The 23,683-nt window shown below is 35.2% G+C and overlaps 1 protein-coding gene across 1 annotated transcript; it reads left to right on the top strand.

The window, feature by feature from the left end:
• Positions 1-417: 417 nt before the first annotated feature.
• On the top strand, positions 418-9,533 carry LOC106073347 (uncharacterized). The gene is made up of 4 exons (XM_013233880.2): positions 418-592; positions 4,568-4,754; positions 5,941-6,058; positions 7,037-9,533. Exons 2-4 carry the CDS (start codon positions 4,606-4,608, stop codon positions 7,133-7,135), a joined length of 366 nt encoding a protein of 121 aa, XP_013089334.2. The 5' UTR covers positions 418-592; positions 4,568-4,605; the 3' UTR covers positions 7,136-9,533.
• The last annotated feature ends 14,150 nt before the right edge of the window (positions 9,534-23,683 follow it).

The following is a 23,683-nucleotide window of genomic DNA, read 5'->3' on the forward strand; positions in this document are numbered from 1 at the left end:
GATGAAATGCGAGTTTGTTTGCCAACTCTGGAGTCTTGATTAGATCTCATTTGCTCTATAAAACAGGCACACCCTTCACATTAAATGTAATAATTAAAAATAGGTAAAATCTTTTTTTTTCTTTTTTTATTATAAAACAACTGTTGTTCTTCGTGGTGTGCCGCGAAATTTTTGTAGCTTTTTTTCTGTGCCGCCAGACAAAAAAGTTTGAGAAACACTGGCCTATAGAAATATAAAATGTTGAGGAAAAAAAAAAGGGGGGGGGAGAATTTTATATAAAATGTGTCGTGTCAGCAATAGCCTCAGTCTTCTGTATTGATCTACCCCCCCCCCCCAATCCTCACTCCTAATCGTGAAATAGGGTTCGCAGGAGGGGGGGGGGGGGTTCCCCTATTGACTTTGAATTGTGTACATTCAATTCGTTCCATGACACTTCACGGGCCGTGCCCTGGAAGAAATATCAGACATGCCCGGGGTCTAGACCAAGTTAATGAAGTCCTAGGCTAATTGACTGAGTTACACTGTGTGCCTCGTGAATATACTCTTGGCTCATTATCTACTCCGCTCTAGAGCCTGGGGATCATACATTCAGGTGAGTTGTCTACCTTTCACGTTTGTCTTACTGTCAACCTAAATTGTCATTATTATATTTTCGGAGAATTTAAAAAAAAACTTTTTTTTTTAATGCCTAAAAGAAAAAAAAAGAAAAAACAAAACAAAAAATGTATGACAATGGTACTAGTGTTACGCCTGTAGTGATTCAAAGTTAAAAGTAATTTACTGTTTAATAAATTTCAGACATTGCTAACAAGTTTTTCTTATATATTATGGTCACTATGTTTTATAAGATTTTTAGCGGCCCCAGAGAAGGGAAAAGCAGTTCTTATTTTTCTGTGGCCTGTGTGTCAGTTCGTCCGTCAGTCACGTTTAGATCTCAAACACTGCAACAGTTATTGAACATTTCCTGATGTTTGCAACTTGCAAAAGTCTGCGCTACAGCTACGTTATATCTTCTGCCGTTCTGTTTGATAAACAACTTCTTCGTAGGAGGTTAGGAATGAGATTTGCGCTTCACAAAACATCAATTAGATAATCATTTAATAACATCCGTTAGACCTGGCTCACGCTGATCTATAACATCATAACAATCAGTTCAATAAATATGAATATTAACAATGAAATAATAATAACATTATTAATTGATCTGTAACCTACAGGTGGACCACTTTGAGGGCCGTTTCTGAGTTTGTTTTTCCACACGAACTATCTCAGCAATCTTGTTTAAAATAGCATGTACAAAATAGCGCCGACAAAATTGCGCGAACAAAATAGCGCCGACAAAATAGCGCGGACTAATATATGATGTCTATTAAAGTACCGGATTTTAGTAAGTGAAGGTCCTGGGCAGCATTTTTTGTTGAGTGATGAGGTCTCTATCTTCTTCAATATTATTACATCTAGAAGTAGGTCATATTTGCAGAGGAAGAGAGTACTTTAAATTTTATTGCATTCTGCTTTGTCACCAATGCTTAAAATAAATTACTCGATGACAAATATGTTTTTGAAATGTGGTGATCTCGTTCAAGGACTAGGTATAGGCCTATGTTGATGTGTGTGTTTAATGTGTTACACATGTGTGTGTGTGTGTGTGTAAATCTAACAAGTAAATAGATATGCCATTTACACCTTGAAGTCCACTTTTGGAATATAAATAAATGCTATATTTTGAAATTACTAATTTAAGCTTATTATAAATCTAGCATAACGTTTGCACTGAGATTTTAAGATATTTTGTTCGCGCTATTTCCTCGGCGCTATTTTGTCGGCGCTATTTTGTTCGCGCTATTTTGTCGGGGTACCGTTTAAAAGCACATAGTAAAAATTTTATTTGTGATAATAATAAGATTAGTTGATTTAAGTATATTTAAAACTCCTAAATGGGTTGATCTATGACTTTCAAGTTGTTAGCCAAAATGTTGGTTTTATATTACGACATCTAGAATCACTAAACTTGGGAAACAGTTATCACGTGACGAGCCGAACATAAATAGTCACTGACCTAATTCTGCTACTAGTACGGTACTAGTACCCATGGGCGTAGCCAGGGGGGGGGGCCGAAATGAAATCCCCCCCCCCCCCGGGGATCGGAATTTAGTGACTGATTTTTTGCTTTGATTTTGTTTATTTTAGGTGAGATTTTAATACTAAACCATCACTTGCTCCAGCACAACCAAAGGGGTTTTGAGTTTTCAACCCCTTACTAGGTGGGTTTGTGCTAATATTAGAAGATATTACGTCATTGTTTGTTGTTTATGTTTTATGTGAAAGCAAAGAATCGGACGGAAATAAAAGTTAGTTATATATGTCTACCTTGATCAAGACAGTCTCGTTATTATCATTATTAATTAGTAACGTATACAGTAATTTATTATTAATCTGTGACTACAGAACAGGGTTCGAGATTAAAAACCCCTACCAAGGGGGTTCAAGTTTAAAACCCCTACCAGAGGGGTTCGAGTTTAAAAACCCCTACCAGGGGTTTTGAGTTTTAAACCCCCTACCTGGAGTTTTTGCAGTTAACTCCCCCTCTTCTATAAAACAAAACAAAAAAAAATGCAAAGGAAAATCCCCTAATTCCAAGAGCACAGTTAAGGAAGATTTTGATTTTAAAACCCCCTCTAAAATTTACGATAAACCCCCTCTTCAACATAAAAAAAAGCTAATTACGCACTCAAAATGTTATGAGCGTAGCTAAATGGGTTTTGACTCAGTTTTGAGTTTAAATCTCACTTCAGCGGGGTTTGAAGTTAAAAATACCTATTTAATAATAAAAACAAAGCAAATTATACACTCAAAATGTTATGAGTGTAGTCAAAGGGGTTTTGAGTTTAAACTCCCCTCCAGTGGAGTTTAAAGCTAAAAAGTACCTCTTTAATATAAATAAAAGCAAATTACTCACTCTAAAATCTATGAGCGTAGCCAAAGGGGTTTGAGGCAAAAAAATACATCTTCAGTGTAAGAAAAAAAGCAAATTACGCACTCAAAATGCTATGAGCGTTGCCAAAAGGAGTTTTGGGTTTAAACCCCCGTTCAGAGGGGTTTGATGCTAAAAATACCTCTTCAATATATATAAAAAATGCAAATTACACAATAAAATTATTTGAGCGTAGCCAATCCAATCGGGGGTTTTGAGTTTAAACCCCTCTTTTACAGATGGCTTTTTTTAAAAGTTTAAAACCCCTCCAGATGGTTTTCAGTTTAAGATCCCCCTACAGACCATTTTGAGGTGGAAAACCCCCAACATATGATTTTGACGATAAAACTTCTCTTTTCGATATAAAATCTAAAGCAAACTACAGTCAAATTATTCCAAGAGCGTAGTCAAGAGAGGTTACACATTTTTACCAGCGGCAGGACTCCATTAATAAACTGCAGTGAATAGTCATCTGCCGAAATTGAAAAACACTAAATGTGGCTCAACAAAGATGGCTAAGACAGATTTTAGGAGTCAGTTATAGAGATCGGGTCTAAATCAAGGAAATCCTATACCGAACTTGGAGTCGACCCCTTAGTAAGATTGTGAGAGAGCGTCGCATGAGGTTTGCGGGACATGTTCTCCGACAAAATGAATTACGCATAAGAAGAGTTGCAATGATATCCTAGTACAACTTGACGCCACTCATTCATTGAGGTCCTCATGGCAGGTGGGAAGAGGCTTCAGATATTACCAGTGACAGATTTTTATGGAAACAGCTTGACAGCAAATGCGCCGAACGGCGCGGGAGGGTCTAAGTCAGTAAGAATAGCACAATAAGTTTTTGAAATAAAACGTTTTAATAGCAGGAAAATGCAGTGTAGATACCTCAGAATATGCATTTTGTTGGCTTTCAATACCAGAAATAGTGCTTCGCCTCGCGCTGGGGGAGCTCCTAGCGCTCCCCCAGACCCCCTTACTAGTAATGTCGGGGAGTCTACAATTTTATGGAAACAGCTAGACGGCAAATGCGCCGAACGGCGCGGGAGGATCTAAGTCAGTAACAATAGCACATTAGGTTTTTGAAATAGAACTTTTTAATAGCAGGAAAATACACTGTAGATACCTCAAAATATGCATTTTGTTGGCTTTCAATATCAGAAATAGTTCTTGGCGGCGGGGCTTCGACCCGCGCTGGGGGAGCTCCTAGACCGAGTGTCTTCACATCAGATCGCCAGACAGACCGAGTGTCTCACATCAGCTCTGGAAAAAAAAAAGAAAATGTTTACTGAATGTTGAGTACTTCAACTTACGTGACTGTAGTTTCTGACAACTTTCTAGGGCTACTAAAAGTCGACACTTTATTTGTCATGGGTTAAAGCCCTAGTGATCCCTCACTTAATTTGAGACATAAAAACCCTGACAATTACTTCACTGACCTGTGGCCACCAGCTACTATGAGTGACAAAACTAGAACATGACATTTCACGTGTGAATTATCTTGTAGTAATCACTTCTAATTTTCTAAATATTGTAATCGCATTGTTAGCCCCTAAAAATAAAACAATCAATTTTTTTTTCTTCCACATCTAGAGAACTACTTCCTATCGACATAACTAAGACACGTTGCCATGGATACCGGAAGACAAGCATCAGAGGTTCCCATCAGGCCCGTCAGGTCGTACACTCAGTACAACGGCTTCTCTATGCCTGTCACCTTTTTGGACGGCTCCTACTTGACGGCCACAAGCTACGGCCAGGAAGGAGAGGCAACTCTACGGTTAGTACGGTTCACTGTCCAACTACACACTTCATTTGTTTAAATCTACATATAGAAAGCTATGATGATGGTTGGTTTCCAACTGGAAAACTGGTATACACAGTAATACACACACACACAAATATTTTTTTTTCTAATATGTTCATGAAATAAAAAATATGAAAATATTGTGCATGTGGGCGACTGTCAAAAATGAAGACCAAACTATATGAATAGCCAACTTTTTTTGGGGGGGTGTCTGGTGAAGAGAATAGGATGAATTGGTATTCGAAGTTGCTTATTGTTTGATACACATTTTAGCAATGAAGAATTAAACTTCAAAGCTTTTTTCGCTTATAACACAAAATTATTTTATTCCTTTCATTGGAAACAGGGATCTATCTAAGATACTCTAAATAGGGTCCTTGTCACTTGTCAGTGGCTATTGTATCACATGTACATCTCCCTTTTAAACCATTACACGTATCTTGCATGTATTTATTGTTAAATGAGTCATAATGTTAAAGTGAATACAAATTATCCAAGAGTCTTAGATTTGTATGGACCAAAGAGAAAGAGTATCTATTTAGTAAGTGGAGGTCCCAACTTTCTTAAGGCTTCAATAGAAATGCACTTCAATATTTATAACTATAAAAGCATGTCACATTTTGGAAGAAAGAAAGAAAGTAATTCTAAATGTGAACCTATTTCCCTTTATCTTGTTATAGACATAGTCTGTTAAACATTTTTGAATTTTTTTTAATGTGGAACCCCCCCCCCCCCCCCCCCCGCTTTAAGGATGCCCTGCACAGTTTTGTACGGACGTAAATCCAGCTCTGTTTGGACTTTAAAATCATTGTAATTCACAAAGGTTTCTTAAAGCCGCTTGTCGTGCTCTACGGCTCAGTAGCGTCATGTTTATAAATTATGCGCGCCTTGATTCATTTTGATTATTGCTTTATTGAATATTTGTTTGGTCGATGTGTATCTATTGATTATTCAGAGGCGTATAGTGAGTCAGAGGCGTATAGTGGTTAGTGAAGTGTTTATTGAACAGATATGACATTCGCTTAATAAACAAGGGAAATAGTGTTTACTAAAAAAGGAAAAAAATTGTGCTTCGTTCTTCCACCCCTTCTGGCTTGGGAGAATCCGCTATATGAAATAATTGATTGTTCGATTACCATCTTACATCTTCCGCTTACAGAGGGACAAAGCCTGTGAGTCGACCTCGGCCCCAGCAATTTGAGAAGACTTCCTTACCCCAGTTAAGCCCAAGGCATCAGGTTACGACCCATTACGTCCACGACCATGGCGTATTTACTGTAAGTATCCGATTGTTTGGAGGTAAACATCTGACCCAGTTCAATGATGTGCATCGATCCGCATCGCAGCTACAAGTTAGAGGGGCACGCTTCATAGAGTTTATGGTTAAAAGGTTTTTAAGTGGGGAAAATGAACGGTTTTATTGGAACTAAATGAGCTCATGGGGTCACTAAAATGTGTATTTAGTGCTGCCTCTATTATTAATAATGTCGTTTTTATGACCATTTTATCTTTTTTTTTTTTTAATCTCCAAGAACAAGCTTCACCTCAGCTTGGTTTGGAAAAGAAATCTGTGACTAAACTGATGAAGCACACTCTCTTACTCCAGCTGGATCTTTCCTTCTCGGGTAGACTCAGACCAAAGAGCTTATGTTAAAATACTGAAATGGAAGAGGGAGGGGGGTATAGCTTCTTGACCAACAACTGGGCACCAACTTCAGAATAAAAAATGTACCATTCAAGGAACTATAACTTTGTAGTATGTATGTTGTTATTTTGAAAGTTAAATTCTATTCTTTAAGCACCTTGTCCCCTCATGAATAGTCATTGGCTTAGAAACGTGGATTAGAATTAAAAACATTAAAGAGGGGACGGAATAATTTTCTTTATTCAATTGACAGGCATTTCATATTTCTGACATCGAAGTATTTTGAAATAAGTCTGTCGTGAACAAACGTAGCAGCATCTTCTTTTGTCCTCAGACTATTCTTGCAAGACAATTTCTTCAACATCGTTAAACGCTTTTAGCGAATGTTTAGATGTTTTTAGCGAATGTTTAGATGTTTTTAGCGAATGTTCAGATTTTTTTAGCCAATCCTCTTTTATATTTTCACCCAGATGAACATTGAAATATTTGACGACTTTTATTTGAAACATTTTTTCTCCAATTAGTTTCAACGTTTATTTCTTTCCTTTTCAAAGGTAAAGTTTTTACATTTTGGTTTTAACCAAATAGTTGTAGGTTGTTGTTTTTTCAGTCCACCATGCCACGGATCACCGGAAATTACGTCATTCACCCGGACTGGGTATCAGAAAAACCTCGGCTGAGAAGAACAAGATCTCTGAGACAACTCTAAACCAACAAACAAACAACTCGATCTAGTTTCTTGACTCGATTAGGTCTTCAATGCAACATCTCCTAGTCTAGCCTGTCAACTAGTCTTCTAGTCATAGTGACCATCCAATGAATTTGTTTCTATGATTGTGATGGTATATAGACTACATTGTATTTCTCTGTGATGTATCTACATGTCGTGCAGAGTGAGTGTGTTCTAACTTAGATCTATGTGTGTTAGCTTGGGACTGCGGGACTGCGTGTAAGTGAAACAAAAAATGTTGGAAAGAGGATGCCACTACGCATGTGTGTAACAATTTATTTGAATATTTTAATCAGGAAGTAGTCGACATTAACTCAATCAAAATCTAACTTGTGGCCAACCTCCTCGCAGCAAATGTCAGCTGACCATAATAACAGATGTCAGTTGACCATCAGAGTAAATGTCAACTGACCATTAGAGAAAATGTCAGCTGATTATTAGAACATGTTGGATAATTGAAAGCTCCTAAAAAACAAAAGAAAAAAAAATAACAGCATTTTCTTGGACTTAAACTCGAGATTATCGCTTTTGTTGTAGTGATACAGCATTTTGGTTCTGCTGAAAATTATGTAAATCACTGTCCACAAGAGGCATCACACCGTAGTCATACGTCAATATAAGAGGAAAAAAGGGAGAATGTATATATAGTTATGAAAGTATTCCTTTGTGTACTCCTGAAATTATTTCCCCCTCAGACAGACATAAGAACTTAACAGAAACACAAGTACCGTATAATCAGCACACTGTATGGTAGTGGTGAACAATGTATAGGAATAACACCCTTTCATTTATTTATTTTTTTCAATGAGACAGTTTTAGACCAATAATTAGTAACAGAAAATGTAGCTACAAGAAGAAGAATACATTTTAGTGCTAAACAGAAGAAAGCAATAGACTATATATGTAACTAAATTTATTTATTTTTAAATCCAAACCATACCAGAACAAACGGAACATTAATAATAAAGTCAATATAGCCAGAACAATGTTGAACTATACATCCAGATTCCCTTGTGTATAGACTCCCAGTGTTGGGACCACGCTAGAACCCCAACTTAATGTCATGAAGACTGACCCCAACTCTCATCACATACACTTATGACGGATAGGAGAAAAAAATGTATTATTGAATGATGTCATGCGCTACCTAAAAAATAAAGCGTTATTTCGAAATGAGAATTTGTATAATTTCAAAGGATCAAATTTAAAAATCATGAATTTTTTAAAGGTGAAACGTATTTTCAAGGAATCGTTTCGTGTTTTCACTATTTCGAAAAATTATTAACGTTTCATTTTGATATGCCGATTGATTCCTTAACCAGTCTAAATATAATCTGTGGATCTACGGACTTAGGACTCGTGTTCAATTGACCTTGCTGCAGCGGTACGAGGTATAGATTTGAAAATAAAGGGCCTACCTGACACCGAGATTATCAGATTGCCAAAGGCCTTGCTCTCGTGTTGCCGCTTACACTTTGGGTTCATGTCTATGAGCAAATATCTAGTTTCTCCTGAAATGTAGTTTTGAAATTTTCATTTTTTAATTTATAAGGTGTCTAGTTTTATTTACTTAGGCTTACGACTTTGCGTTTAATTAAATGTTATCTCTTAAGTCCTATAACTGACGCTTTGTGCGGTGGCATAACAACCGTTGAGAGTTGATCATAGTTCATTAAATAGAGTAGGCCTCTGCCCCTCCCTTGGGTTTCTGAGATTTGTCTGCTAGTAAACGTGATGAATGTGTGTTTGTGTTTGGGTGTAGGAAATATATATATAGATATGTGTGTGTATGTGTAGGTGTGTGGTTTGTATACGAAATTATTTACTTTATGTATATATATATGCCATACTTTATATCAAAAAATCCTGTATAATTGTTCATTGTTTAGTATTAACTCATGTCTATATTGTACATATCTTTAGTATTCCTACAAAACAGCAGTTAACAGAAAAATAAATAAGAGAGAGAGAGAGAGAGAGAGTTAAGTCAGATTATTTATACATTTACAAAATCCATGAAAAAAAAAAACTTAAAAATATTTTCTATAAACATGGGAGAATTTTACATTTCATAAAGGCTTAACACAGAAAATGTTATAATAGAACTGCGACTATTTCTACAGACTAAACTGGTATCGATTATAAGTACTACATCATCAATTTAATATTTCACATTTTCTGTTCTAGAGGTTCGTGTGTTTTTACTTTATTTATCGAGTGCTTTGTGCCTTTCTATGTACACATATTTATGTATACCATTCCAGTATTAATGTTGTACAGACACGACGTGTGTGTGTGTGTGTGTGTGTGTTTTCCTAGACCTGTCTTAGCCTAGTCCTTGAGTGTGATGGTTTCAATAAACTGACTTTGTCACACACTGAAAGCGTTGTTCTGTTAAGCTCCCCTTTCAGACCCTGCGATCCATAGGGCAGATGATGTTAAGGTCATCTGTTTCTTAAGACTGGCTTTAAGTATGTGAAGGCCCCGGGGCAGGATTTTTTAGGAGGCCCCCTTACACGTTTTGGAAAGCCTTTAAAAAAGTTCCACTTAAAATAATAACACTTAATCCAAATCTAGAAGTATGCCATATTGTACAAGAAATAAATTGAGTACTTTTAAATGAAATCTCTTTTTTTTTTCTACAAACAAATATTTAACATGCAAATTTCAGTTTTAAAAATACCTTTTCACCACTTATTTCACATGTGAAGCATCAAGGATAGCCGACCGCAGAGAAAAGAAGACTAGTATAGAAATCAGACTGTAGGTCCAACCCTTGAATTGAGTGTTAACATGGTTTTTAAATCAAAATCGGACTTCATATTCATCTCTAAGTTAAGTTTCCCTTTCAGACCTTGTGGTCTCTAGGGCAGATGATGTAAAGGTCATCTATTTCTGTGGCCTACGGTTAACGAGTGTGTCATGGTACCAGCACAACGACCAACCGCCTTTACTTTTCCCCAACTAATGGCAGGTACTCATTAGAGGCGCCCAAAGATCCCGAAATTGAAAATCCCAGTCTTCACCAGGATTCGAATCCAGGACCCCCGGTTCGGAAGCCAAGCGCTTTATCGCTCAGACACCGCGCCTCCTCATCTCTAAGTTAATCTCTAAGTTAATCTCTAGCTTAATCGGAAAATAGTTTTTTAACTCAACTTATACAAGGAAGCAGGACATGCTTAGTTTTTCTTATTATAACACAAAAAAAAAAACCCTACCAGTCATTTTGTGACATTTTCTGGGTCGAGCTTTTTTTTAAAGAGGAAAACAAATTTCTTTGTTGTCCCCCTTAACATTGTCCACTGAGGAATTTTTTGGTGAAGTGGCAGCTCTGCAGCAATACAGCAATCTGACAGGTAACGAGGATCTTCCTATGTTTAACGAGGTCAGCTGTCACCAACATTTCGGTTGATATTAGAATAACGTGAATGAAATAGTCACTTTATATCCAAGCACAGGTTTTCATACTTTGTTCTTTCTGGCGACTGTTATTGACGGTCGTTGACTTGTAGCACCAAACTGCTGGTAGACAACTCAACCGCTGTAGGCGTAATATATATTAACTAATAAAACTTGAAAAAAACTTGAATAACTTCCTTGTGAACAAAACTAAATAGAACTTTTATTATAATATAGACAAAATCAAGTTGATATGAGCAGCCGCCACGAGGGTTGTGGCTGCTTGCGTGCAAAATTTTAAAATGCCGCCCCTCTCCATTCCTTTTTTTATAGAAAAAAAAATTCTTAAGACGGAGTTGGACACTGTACCAAAGGCACTCTTTGATTTAAATCTAATTTTGTAGACCATTCCTTTTTTTTCCTTTCATGTTCGCATCGTATCCCCAAGCCCTCTAAGATGTTTTTTTATTCAATTTAACTTTTCATTTTTTAAAGAATGCAATGAAAAAGAAAAGAAAATTAGCCTTAATTAGAGCACAATTTTCAGGTTTATATTTTTCATTTATATTAATTTAACACAATGTTTAGAATTTAAATGTAATTAATGATATTTCACTAAAAGGAGTCAGTTGGTTTTTTTTTAGTGTTGCCTACATCATTTTTAAACGTTGTAAAAGGTTCTTTCTGGCCACAGAACTGACGATGCGGCAGGTTTCCGCTCAAGTCGGCTAGGTGTTTGGTTCCGGGAGGTACCCCGAAACTAAGGGTATTCTGGCGTTTCAACTTCCGAAATTCTTTTTCCTGATGACATCGCCTTTTTCTTTTTCTCGTAGTAAGATGAGAGACTATTAAAAAAAGACCAAACATTAATGTGTTCTCTTTGAGAACGCACAATTCATCTTTATTTTAATAAAGTCATGGGCCATATTACGTCTTATAATAAAGAGGCAGCACTGTTCAATATTATTAAGCGTACAAATTACGCACGGACGTCTGTAATGGGCGCGATCTTTTTAAGACTAAGACTAAGACTAAGACTGCTTTATTGATCCTTAAAAATATTCTTTTTGATAAGTAAGATGTCTCAGTCGCGGACCTTTTTTTTGTCACACAAAAACTCAATCAGAATGATTTTAAACATTGTAATTGTCGCAGCATGTATGTGCTTTAACCGTTTCAATTGATGTCAATAAATGCGGAATCACAGATATTTTTTTGTTGTTGCAACGTCCTGACGGAAGTGAAAAGTGATTGTAAGTTTAAAGGTTAGCGTTTAATAGTCCGTGTAGTAAAGTAAAATAGTGTCAGAATTGAAGAACCCATAAAATGGTTCTACCACAGAAGACTACAAAGGCACTATGTGCAACATTAATTATTTACAACCCAACAGTGTTTTCATAGTACAAGAATATATTTAAAAATCACAGTGCGTCATTTGTCACGAAGTGCTGTAAGCAGAATCTATGTAACTTAGATAACATCTATGTAACTTAAATAACATGTGTGTAACTTAGATAACTGCAAAGTTAGTTTGATATTCAACACTCCGAACTTTGCCGACATGGAGACCAAGTAATTTCAAAGTGAATGATCTAAAAGTCCGGAGTTTCTCTGTTTCAAGCCCATTGAAATGACTGCAACACGAAATGTAGACCAGAAAGTTGATTCTACAGGCGATCTAATCCAACTAGCTCGATAAGTCTGGACAAAATCCGAAACTTTAAATAGACAATAAAATTGGACAAAAATACTATTTCCATGTTGCTAATCGTATCTACTCTCTGTGAAGAAAATGACATTGAGCCTGACATACGAATCAAATAATCATCTGTGAAAAGAACATTTTGTGAAGGCTTGCGGACGACATTTCAACATACTTTCCAAATATGACATACATGTTGTTCCAGCTTATTAGTTGACTTATGGCGAATTACAGAAAAGATTTGATAATGATCTTCCAAAGACTGTCCCAAGAATTCTAAATTTGCAGAAACAGAAACAATGTCACACTGACACAACAATTGTAGCCATTTAGTTTTTACTCTTAGCCCAATCACTATCCGAGCTCCGTCATGCTTTTGAAATTGTCACATTCGAATTGAACATGAATATGATGGATACCAAATTGAAATGTTAATAAATGCACTCCATAACATTTCAATTATTTGAAATTTAGGTATATGGAGAAATATCTATTTCATGTACATACGGCAATGACATATTGTTTTGTGATGAAACATTAAACTTTGGTTATACATAACACATATTCACATGTGGATGACATTTGTATAGCATGAGCGACAGCACAAGTTACTTATGTATAGGAACGAAAATAACATTACTGTTGGGGGTCGCCGCATTGTTGGGAATAGTAAAAAGGGGACGCTGAACTAAAAAGGTTGAGAACCGCTGATCTAGATCTAAACTTTGTTTTTCTAGAGCTGTTTTCGGGGGTGGGGGTGAGGTTTTCTTTTTAATTTTATTCCAAACAATCCACATAAAGTCTATAAGTTGTTCAACATAGACTTGAAAAGTCGAATAATAGTCAGAGATTGTTACATGGACTCTTTTGGGGGAGATAAGATTAGTATTACATTATTATCAAGCATCCCATTTAGGTTTTAGTTGGGTAGAGGAATAGATAGTCCTTGAAAGATTCCTGAGAACATTTTTTTTTTATTTTTTTTTCCGAGGCAAGTGGGACAATTAGGAATGACTTAACCCATCAGGGCCATTGTGATATAATATAAAATCTATCTAAGTGCAAAGAATATAAAGAAAAATAGACAGATATGCTTCTTCCAATGATGGAACTGAAAACAATCATATAGGAACTTACGAATGGATGTGTTAGACTGGCTAAGATATTTTGTTTGAAAATTAATGACCTAGCTTTTCTTGTTTTACATTGGACAAGTGTTGATTCAACGAATTTTGTTTCTTTGAATTGCACAGCCGAAATGAAATTTAGCACAACGAAACAAGGGCAAGTAAACGCTTTATTCAACAAGCAAAGTTTATTTTTGTGTTTATGTCCCTTTAAATGTTTTTGTATTTATCGCTCGGCTCCGGTTACTCTCACTACGATACAAAACTAAAATAGATGTTGTATTAGAGACCCCAGAGAGAAAGATTGTTGTATGTTTTGTGCTGTTTGTCCCTCTGTCTGTCAGTCACGTTTAATTCTCGGATTTAAATTCTCTTACAAGGATTTGATTTTATCAACATAGCACTGGGCTGGAGATAGGTGCAACGATTACTTTTGGTCTTCTAAAAACGAAATCTGTTATAATTATTGTAATTGTTAGTGATCCACTGAATGTAATAAAAATATTTTGAAACTGATAAGTATGTTTTTTTAAAGACAACAGTTACATATGCTTTACTAATATTATAAACTTTTAAAAAAAAATCTCCATATGATATTTGTATAATTTCTACCATTGTAAAAACATGATTTCAAAGATACTACATGTAATTTTGTTACATACTAACAGGGTCACCACTACCTATCGTGTAATGTGTGTATTGCACGCAGGCGGCCGAATGTAAGGGGCTTCCAAATCATTATTCCAAGGTTAACTTTTTTTTTAAAGTTTACTTTAATAAAAAAAAAACTCTTAAATATTTAAATATTTTATATGAATTCTAATGATTCCATTAGCCTTTAAAAACGTATTTTTTTTAAAAAACGATATTCGTACATAAGAAGTTATTTTATTTTTTTATTATACAAAAAAATAGAGCAATGCCCGAGGGATTGCCAGGGGATTTTTCATAGACGCCGCCTACTCATTTCTGGACTTGAATTTTCACCGTCTTTTGTAGTAGGCCTATTTGTTTTGAATAACAATCACAGATGCAGATCAGTCAACACATTTTTTTTTTCTTATAAGTTTTAACTTACTTCATAGAACTATTATTGTTTAGTCACGAAAAGATCGCCCTGTAAGTAGATCTAGTAATAAAAAAGTCATGTTTTAAAACATTTTCACTTATATTTTAAATGGCTGTGGATTAAGCAAGTTAAATTTGTGTATATTGTAAAACAAAGTTTTATTTTCATTGTAGTTATTATTCCATGTCTAAATATTATTAAAATAACATAATTACCAATGTTTAAAAAATTAATTTAAAATATCTTAAATAAGAGAAGACGTCGTTCCATCTTCTAAAAGGACCTCGTCAAATGTAGACCTTTTTTTTTTTTTGCAATAGGCGTATACAACAATATGGGTCAAAACTTTTTGAAGAAAACATTTCAAAACGTCTCCGCTAATGTGATTCTTTCGGATTTTCTTGTTCTATTTCCGTTACATAATACTATTGACCAGCGCTACCTTTTTATTAGAAGACCTAATATGGCCCTAGACTTTTTTTTTTTACTAGGATGTATAGTGCGTTCTGAAAGAAAACAAATGTATATATTGACCTGACATTCTTGCTACAAGACAAAAAGGCGTTGTACACGCCAGGAGAAAGGATTTTTAAATCTGAAAACATCGAAATGAAATTCAATCTTTATTCACACTTACAAACAGTTTTCTTCATTTAAATATTAAAAACAAGAAATCATTCCCATTGGTTTCATTTTCAGTTCCCACATATGAGTAATGACATGGTTACCTTTACAATTATATATGAGTGTGATGCTAGGTGTTTGTAGTTTTTTGTAACATTCATCTATGAAAGTGTCAAAGACCTAAATGAATTCAGACTCGTCTAGGTGAAGTCTTGACTCGATACAAGAGAGTACCGAAAATACACTTATCTTTTCCGAAGCTATGTCCACTGATGAAATAAGGTAGTAATAAGTATGGAAAAGAGGAGTCAGATGTCCAAAACTTTCGTCTATATCTTAATTGGTCAAAAAAAATTTTTTAGTTTTTGTTGTGAATGAAAGAAAGAGAACTCAGGTATTAGATGCTGTGCATTATGGTATCAATAAAGTAGGAAGCACGCAGTCACTGGTGCCAATAGATGGAACAAGATTCTTAAGCTTTTACAACTTCCATCTCAAAGATTTAATTTTTTTTTCTTCAGCATTTTGAAATACACACACACATACATAAAGTGTTTAAAACTGAACACATCAGGCGTTCCTTTAAAGTTGAACTTATTTATATGGAAACTATTTTATTTTTGTATTAGCGTAGTGTAACATGAATCGCTGTATCTCAACCAGTTTGAAGATTCACTGAATGAATGTCAGTTATTCAAATTAAAAAAAAAACTAAATCATTTCATAAAGATTGCATACGTCATTCTGTTTAGACATCGTGATCACATGGGCGGATCACATCATTACTTGTCGGGTGGGTCTATCTTCACCAGGTCAATATTGCATCTATGCAATTATTTCAAATTAAGATCTTAGGGACATGTAGATTAATTAATTTAGTGTTTCCCAAACTGTGTTCCGCGGAACCCCAGAGTTCCGCGAGGCCTGGATAAGTGTTCCACGAACTACTGTAATAATTACGTAGTAGACCACCCAGGGGTGGATTTATAAATGGGTTTAGTGGGCTATAGCCAAGGGCGGCAGATCTGGGGGAGGGGGGGGGCACCACATTTTGGGAATCGGTAAAGAAAAATTCAGAAACATGTGTGAAGTTAACAGAACACAATTCTAAAAGTACAAGAAATAAACTAGACTTATGAGCAGGTCAAAAATTGTTCTTCATTCTTATCACAGCTACTGTAGTGTGCAAGTGTTACAATGTCAATCTACACATTGTACAGAGTACATACTCTGTATATACGTAAATAGTAATCAAAGGGTCCTTGTCACAAAAGGATTTTAAAAATTATTTTGATTTACAATGAAAACAATATATTTCCCCTTACTAATATAATATACTAAATGTGGGGTGACTTGTTATCCCAACTCAACATTAAAGAAAGAAAACCATAAGATAAAAATAAAACATACTTTTTAAATAAACAAAAGCATATACGAAGTGTAATTGTATCCATTATTTTTGTATTCAGTCATGTCATTAAATAAGGAATAGATCTAGACCAAAAACAATAAATCTGTGCGATTAATAATATTTGTACCTATTGTTTTTGATTAACGCTATTTCATGCTTGAATGGGATATCTGGTTGGATTTTATTAGCGGCCCCCGAAAGGGGAAAAGAAGCTATTAGTTTTGTGTGAAATGTCTGTCCGTCCGTTCGTCCCGTTTAGATCTCGTAAGCTAGAAAAGATAGTGAAAATCTTACATCATAATATTTTAGTCCATTCAAAGTTCTGATGCAACGGTTACTTTTTTTCTTTTCTAAAAGCGAAAAATCTAATTTTTCAAATCTTTTATGCAAGCAGTTTTTTCATAAAAATGCACTACTTTTACAACTATTCACTATTAATAGTAACAAATACGCGTGGCTCTTTAGTACCGGTAGGGGTAATTACAATTTAACATATTTTTAGCATATTTATGCAAATGGTTTTATACTTTTTGTAAAAAAAAAATATTTTTTTTACATTTTTATTGCTACGTTATGTAAGTTCTGTCCTACTAACTACTAAGTTTACCCAAAAATAATGTTTACTTTTTTTAAGAGAAAAAAAACACTATTTAGTATGCATATAAGTTGAGCATACTTTAAAACAACAATTAGTGAGTAGGTTTTCATATTATCTCGTGAACAGTAGATTTGTACTATGCAAATTAAAAACTGAACTAAAGGATTTTTTTTACGAAAATGTTTTTTTCTTTATTGAGGCTTTGAATAAGAGATTGACACTTTACAAAACAATTAGATCAATTAGATATTCATTATAAGACATTAGTTAGGCCAGGTACACATCTAACTTAACATTCACTTTCACCTATCCTTTGGTCTGCTGGACAGCTGGGGCACCACACAAGATCTGTCAACCTTCTTTCTCCATTCTTCTCTGTCATTTGTCTTTGATAGAATTTAATTCTGATGTGCTTTCTGAAATATTGAAATCTGCCTTTTTACCTGCCTGGGTGGACCACTTGGGGGGTCGATTTTGAGTTTGTGTTTCCACACAAACTGTCTTCGTAACCTTGTCGTAATTGATTTTTTTTTTTTTTGTTAATCTAAGACATTGCCTAATTATAATTATTATTATGATAAACATGTTAATGACCCTTAAAACATTTTTTTTCTATCCTATACCTTACAATAAATGCATTCAATGACTGATTGGGAATGTTCAACATAGCCTACACACATTTAATACATTTTATGCAATGTAAGTTGTGATAGTAAATGTTATTGTTTTGTCTGGCCCATCCTGTTATTGTAACCCAATAACCCACATTGCTGGCATGTCGATAGAATGTGCTAATTAACAGATAAGGGGGATAATTGAATTACTTTTAGGCCTATATATATGGACGATCTTACATGAATAAAGCAGCATTTAAACAGACAAGAAAGTGTTTGTTAGTCTCTACTAGCCTACTATTACATGGTGTCAGATGGACCGACTCCATCCGCCACAACTGCTGGAATTTAATGAAAATGTTACAGAAAAAATGGAGAAGTTTTAAACAGTCGTTTCAAATTTACACCATAACAAGTGGACTTGATACTAAAAGTAAAGAAATACAATCCACAACGTTACCACATGTTATCAACTACGAAGCAGTCCAAGTCTACAATACATTCCAGTGGACAGACGATGAGTGTGAAGACTGCGATATCAGCAAGTCTTGTCATACACTGATGTGCATTTTAAACAAGTTTTGACTAATAATGACAATGATAATGGGTGTCGGAGAAATAACGTGTACACACTTTTTACGAGACAGAGTGAGATGATATATAAAAAAAAGATATTAGTATAATAAGAATGTAACTAACGACTTCAATGATACTGGACAAGCTTCCTGAACACAACATTACTCTAGCAGACTGCCATCTGTGATCAGGTCACGCAGTCATTAAGTGAAACGTAACCTAGTCTAATTTATTCAAAATGAGAATTTGTTTTAATAGGTTTGGAGTCAATACAGTTTCAAACAGTTCACTATACACTCGGTAGTTTCGTATATACCTGAGAGCTAAGCGAAATGTAGCCACAGGTTGCCCTTATTAGTGAATTCTAGTGATGGTTTATTTATAGGGAATATACAAGATAGGACTCATTTTGATAGTTTGCATTTTTTAAAGTGAAGTTGTCAAATAATTGTTTCTTTGTTTCTATAGCGCCTTACAGCTGAAGGTAGGTCAATTGAGTTTCTATAGTGACTATAGTGTCTTACAACTGAAGGTAGGTCAATTGAGTTTCTATAGTGACTAGAGTGTCTTACAGCTGAAGGTATGTCAATTGAGTTTCTATAGTGACTAGAGTGTCTTACAGCTGAAGGTATGTCAATTGAGTTTCTATAGTGACTATAGTGTCTTACAGCTGAAGGTATGTCAATTGAGTTTCTATAGTGACTAGAGTGTCTTACAGCTGAAGGTAGGTCAATTGAGTTTCTATAGTGACTATAGTGTCTTACAGCTGAAGGTATGTCAATTGAGTTTCTATAGTGACTAGAGTGTCTTACAGCTGAAGGTATGTCAATTGAGTTTCTATAGTGACTATAGTGTCTTACAGCTGAAGGTATGTTAATTGAGTTTCTATAGTGACTAGAGTGTCTTACAGCTGAAGGTATGTCAATTGAGTTTCTATAGTGACTAGAGTGTCTTACAGCTGAAGGTATGTCAATTGAGTTTCTATAGTGACTAGAGTGTCTTACAGCTGAAGGTATGTCAATTGAGTTTCTATAGTGACTATAGCGCCTTACAACTGAAGGTATGTCAATTGAGTTTCTATAGTGACTAGAGTGTCTTACAGCTGAAGGTAGGTCAATTGAGTTTCTATAGTGACTATAGTGTCTTACAACTGAAGGTATGTCAATTGAGTTTCTATAGTGACTAGAGTGTCTTACAACTGAAGGTATGTCAATTGAGTTTCTATAGTGACTAGAGTGTCTTACAGCTGAAGGTAGGTCAATTGAGTTTCTATAGTGACTATAGTGTCTTACAGCTGAAGGTATGTCAATTGAGTTTCTATAGTGACTAGAGTGTCTTACAGCTGAAGGTATGTCAATTGAGTTTCTATAGTGACTAGAGTGTCTTACAGCTGAAGGTAGGTCAATTGAGTTTCTATGGTGACTATAGTGTCTTACAACTGAAGGTATGTCAATTGAGTTTCTATAGTGACTAGAGTGTCTTACAACTGAAGGTATGTCAATTGAGTTTCTATAGTGACTAAAGTGTCTTACAACTGAAGGTAGGTCATGTGTGTTCTTTAATTGAAATAGTAAGAACTCTTTTTTTTTTCCGTAGTCACTACCTGCCTCTGTGACATATAAATAGGATACATTTATATATAAATTCTCATATCAATACATTCACGTCAGCATTCTGGTCTTAATGTTATTACAAATGAGAACATTGACTAATTCAGAGACTAATTCAGAGACAGTATACAGACATGAGCACAATTAAAGATTAAGGATTTACAAGAGGTACATCTCTGGACCATGGCACAGTATTACAACGACTGAAGTACCATGAAAGTATAAATCAGAAAGGATAAAATGTATCCACAATTTGTTTTCTCTCTTTTACATTTTATTTTAAAGTAATGTTTTTTATTTTTCAAAAATAATTTGCAATTAAAAGAAAAACTGAGGCGCGGTTACTGAACGGTAAAGTGCTTGGTTTCCGAACCGCGGATTTTTTTATTTCGGGATCTTTTGGGCGCCTCTGAGTCCACCCAGCTCTAATTGGTACCTGAAATTAGTTAGGGTAAAGTAAAGGGGGTTGGTTGTCGTGCTGGTAACATTACACCCTAGTTAACCGTCGGCCACAGAAACAGGGTGACTTTTACATCATCTGCCAAAAAAAAAAAAAGCTATTTAGAAGCATTCAGACACAGAGATAAAGGAACATTTCTTTATTTTATATGCTAGGGCAATTTAGTTCAATGTAACTACTATACTAAAGTGTTTCCTAAATTAGCCTGGATAACTTTTGACTCGGTAGAGTTTAAGTCTAATAAATATGCAGGACTAAATGAACATTTAATATGTTACGTAATTAGCTTTTTTTTAGAGGAGCGTATGAAATTTGTAAGAAGATTAGTACCACTGGCGGATCCAGTGGGGTGGGCGGTAGGGGTCGATTGCCCCTCCCCCCTCGGCCATGATTAAAACTTGTTATTGATATTTTAACCGATCTTTATATTATGTCGTTCCCTGTTTGCCGATTGGGGGGGGGGGGGGCGAATATCTCTACTGCCCTTCCCACCTAAATCCTTTGAGTGTGTGTGTGGGGGGGGGGGGGTCCTACTTTTATGGAGAAATCATAGTTTGTGAACAAAATTAGTTGAATTAATATATACATTTTATATTATGTCGCTTCCGTTCTGGCATCTTGGCCGATTTGGTGTGGTTGGGGGGGGGGGGGGGGAGGGCGATTGCCTGTACTGCCCTCCCCACTCTAGCTTTCTGAGTGGGGGGGGGGGGGGGCGATCCTATTTTTATGGAGAATTATAGTTTGTGAACAAAATTAGTCGAATATCTATATAATATAAACTACGTAATGATATGTGAACCCATTGTATATTATGTCGTACCACACTCTTGTCTCATATTTTATCATTAGTAAATTTAAATGAAAAAGGGTTGTACCAGCTGGGTACATTTCCCCCATCGGACAAACCAATACTTTTTCTTTTTGTATTATAGTTAAGAAATTACAAAATTTAAAAAAATCTGTCACTAATATAATTTATATATACTATAAATTAAATTCTTATATCGAGTCGCCCCACCCCTATTCTTTAGTGCCAAATGCAATCTTAAGCAGAAATTATTAAAGGAGCGAGGATTAATCGTTTTCACTCTACCGCCCCTCCCTTTTCCAGACAGAGTTTATGTAATTTCACATGAATTTATCATAATTATTTTAAGAAAGACTTTGCATTGGAAAAGTTATAATTCAAACGAAATTTTTTAGTATAAGAGTCATGATTGAGATGAGTTCAAAACCCAAATAACCTTTACAACCTTTACTCAATCTGATATTTTTCTAGTTAAATAAATTTGGGACTATAACTCACAATTTATACTTCAACTTTATTGAATATTATTTATCGAATTTTTTTTTTTCGGCGGCGATCCTCAAAGCCAAAATCTAAATATGTGGGGTATCTTATCTTTTCAAGGAACAAATCGGTTTTATTTGCAATGTATTAAGGGCCTATAAATTCATATTAGAATATTTTTCAAGTACAACATTATTCAAAAGGTCCTTTTTTAATAGGATGAATGATGAGCTTTAGGTCAGGAGAATGCGTTTCTTCAGTGAAGAATGCAAGAAAACGCTTTTAGCGTCGGGGCATCGCCCCAAACCCCACCAGGGAACTTTATAGCGCTGCCCCCCCCCCCCCCCAGTTGTTTTGTTTTTCGACGAAGGTTGAGACATGCTGCATTTTTATTCTCATATATGTATATACACACACATACACATACACATACACATATACATACACATACACATACACATACACATACACATACACATACACATACACATATATACATATACATATATATATATATATATATATGTGTGTGTGTGTGTGTGTGTGTGCTGTACGCACGTTTATGCATAGGGTTAGGGTTTACTGGGCGTTAGGGTTAGGGTTTGGAAAAAAATCGCCCCCCCCCCCCCCCCCACTCCAAAGTTCTGGATCCGCTAGTGATTAGTACACCAGCTTTCTTAAATAATAAGTAATTAATCAATATTTAAAAGTTTATAAAATGTTTATTTCTCTAACACCAATGTTGACATGTAGCATCCGTTTTGGTCATCTCTTAATATATATATATCAACAAATGTAAAGTGTATGTGTGTATTTATATATGTATACACGTGTGTGTATGTGTGTATGTCCAGGATAAAAATTAAAACCGTTTGATCTATCTTCATAAAACTTGGTATAAAAGCTCATTAGATCATGGCGGAGATTATAGTAGATGTTTACTGTCTCTCTCACAACTGGAGGGCCCTACAAATTCAAAAAAAAAATTAAAATAATAATTTTATCTCTATTGAAGAACGAAACGTTTTAACAAAACGGGTAAACCCATTTTCACACTCTACTTTTATTTTCTTGACAAAACACAATGTGAAGGGAACATTCTCCATGTTTGACATAGATCTAAATCCAATCCAGTATATCACATCAGTAATACTCAAACTAAGGCCCGCAAGCCATGGGTACTATCCGTCTAGTTGGAAAGAAACGTGAAAAATGAAACCGGAAGTTGAAAGATGGTGACCATCAGAAAGGTGACACGGTTACAAGTCTCTAAGGAAAATGAAGTCATGTGACATACGACGTATAGATCTTAACACGACAGAAAGAAATAGTCAATGTATACTGTTACTATGCCCACACACACACACACAGAGTTTTACAGATAAAGAAAACACGTAGAACACAAGAAACCTCCAAGAGACTCTAGTACACGGCAGGCAACCGCCTAGGGTCTCACCCTTGAACAGGGCCGGTCCTACAGGTTGCGAGGCCCTATGCGAAACGGATTGCGCGGGGCCTATTCTGAGTTGTGATAAGGATAACTGAAAATTAAAATTTTGTACTAGAAAATAAATTCGTCTTTGCATTTTATACATTCTTTTACTAAGTACAAAATCACTGGCAAATTAGCATTACAGTAGATAGTAGTTTTTCAATAAAAAGCTGATAAACATTCAGATCTGCCTTTTAGATTTACTATCGACTAGCAAAATATCGCTTTTGTAGTTTTTTTTAGAGGTCGAGATAGATTTAGATCTATATTTGTATGCTTGTGACTATTAAAGTAAATAAAGAATTTGAACTTCTTGTTTTGGTAAAAATTCGCCTTATTATTACATTTTTTTAAATGAAAGCTGACAATGCCATTTTTTTTTCAAAATGCTAGTTGGATTGGCGTTTTCCATATTGAATGACACCCAGAAATGACAATTTTGTCTGTTTTCAGAAGATTTATATAATTTCAAGAGATTTTCTTGACTTTTTACGTATATTTTACAATTTCAGAAGAATTCCAGAAACTCTTTAATTCTAAGTTAAAAAGGTTTA

The sequence above is a fragment of the Biomphalaria glabrata genome, chromosome 1 (assembly GCF_947242115.1).
Source record: "Biomphalaria glabrata chromosome 1, xgBioGlab47.1, whole genome shotgun sequence".
NCBI classification, from domain to species: Eukaryota; Metazoa; Mollusca; class Gastropoda; family Planorbidae; genus Biomphalaria; species Biomphalaria glabrata.

Excerpts from the sequence above, each read along its gene's own strand:
- LOC106073347 (XM_013233880.2), top strand. The coding sequence starts at position 4,606 with ATGGATACCGGAAGACAAGCATCAGAGGTTCCCATCAGGCCCGTCAGG. Across the intron at positions 4,755-5,940 it reads GAAGGAGAGGCAACTCTACG|AGGGACAAAGCCTGTGAGTC; the intron begins GTTAGTACGGTT and ends TTCCGCTTACAG. Across the intron at positions 6,059-7,036 it reads ACGACCATGGCGTATTTACT|TCCACCATGCCACGGATCAC; the intron begins GTAAGTATCCGA and ends TTGTTTTTTCAG.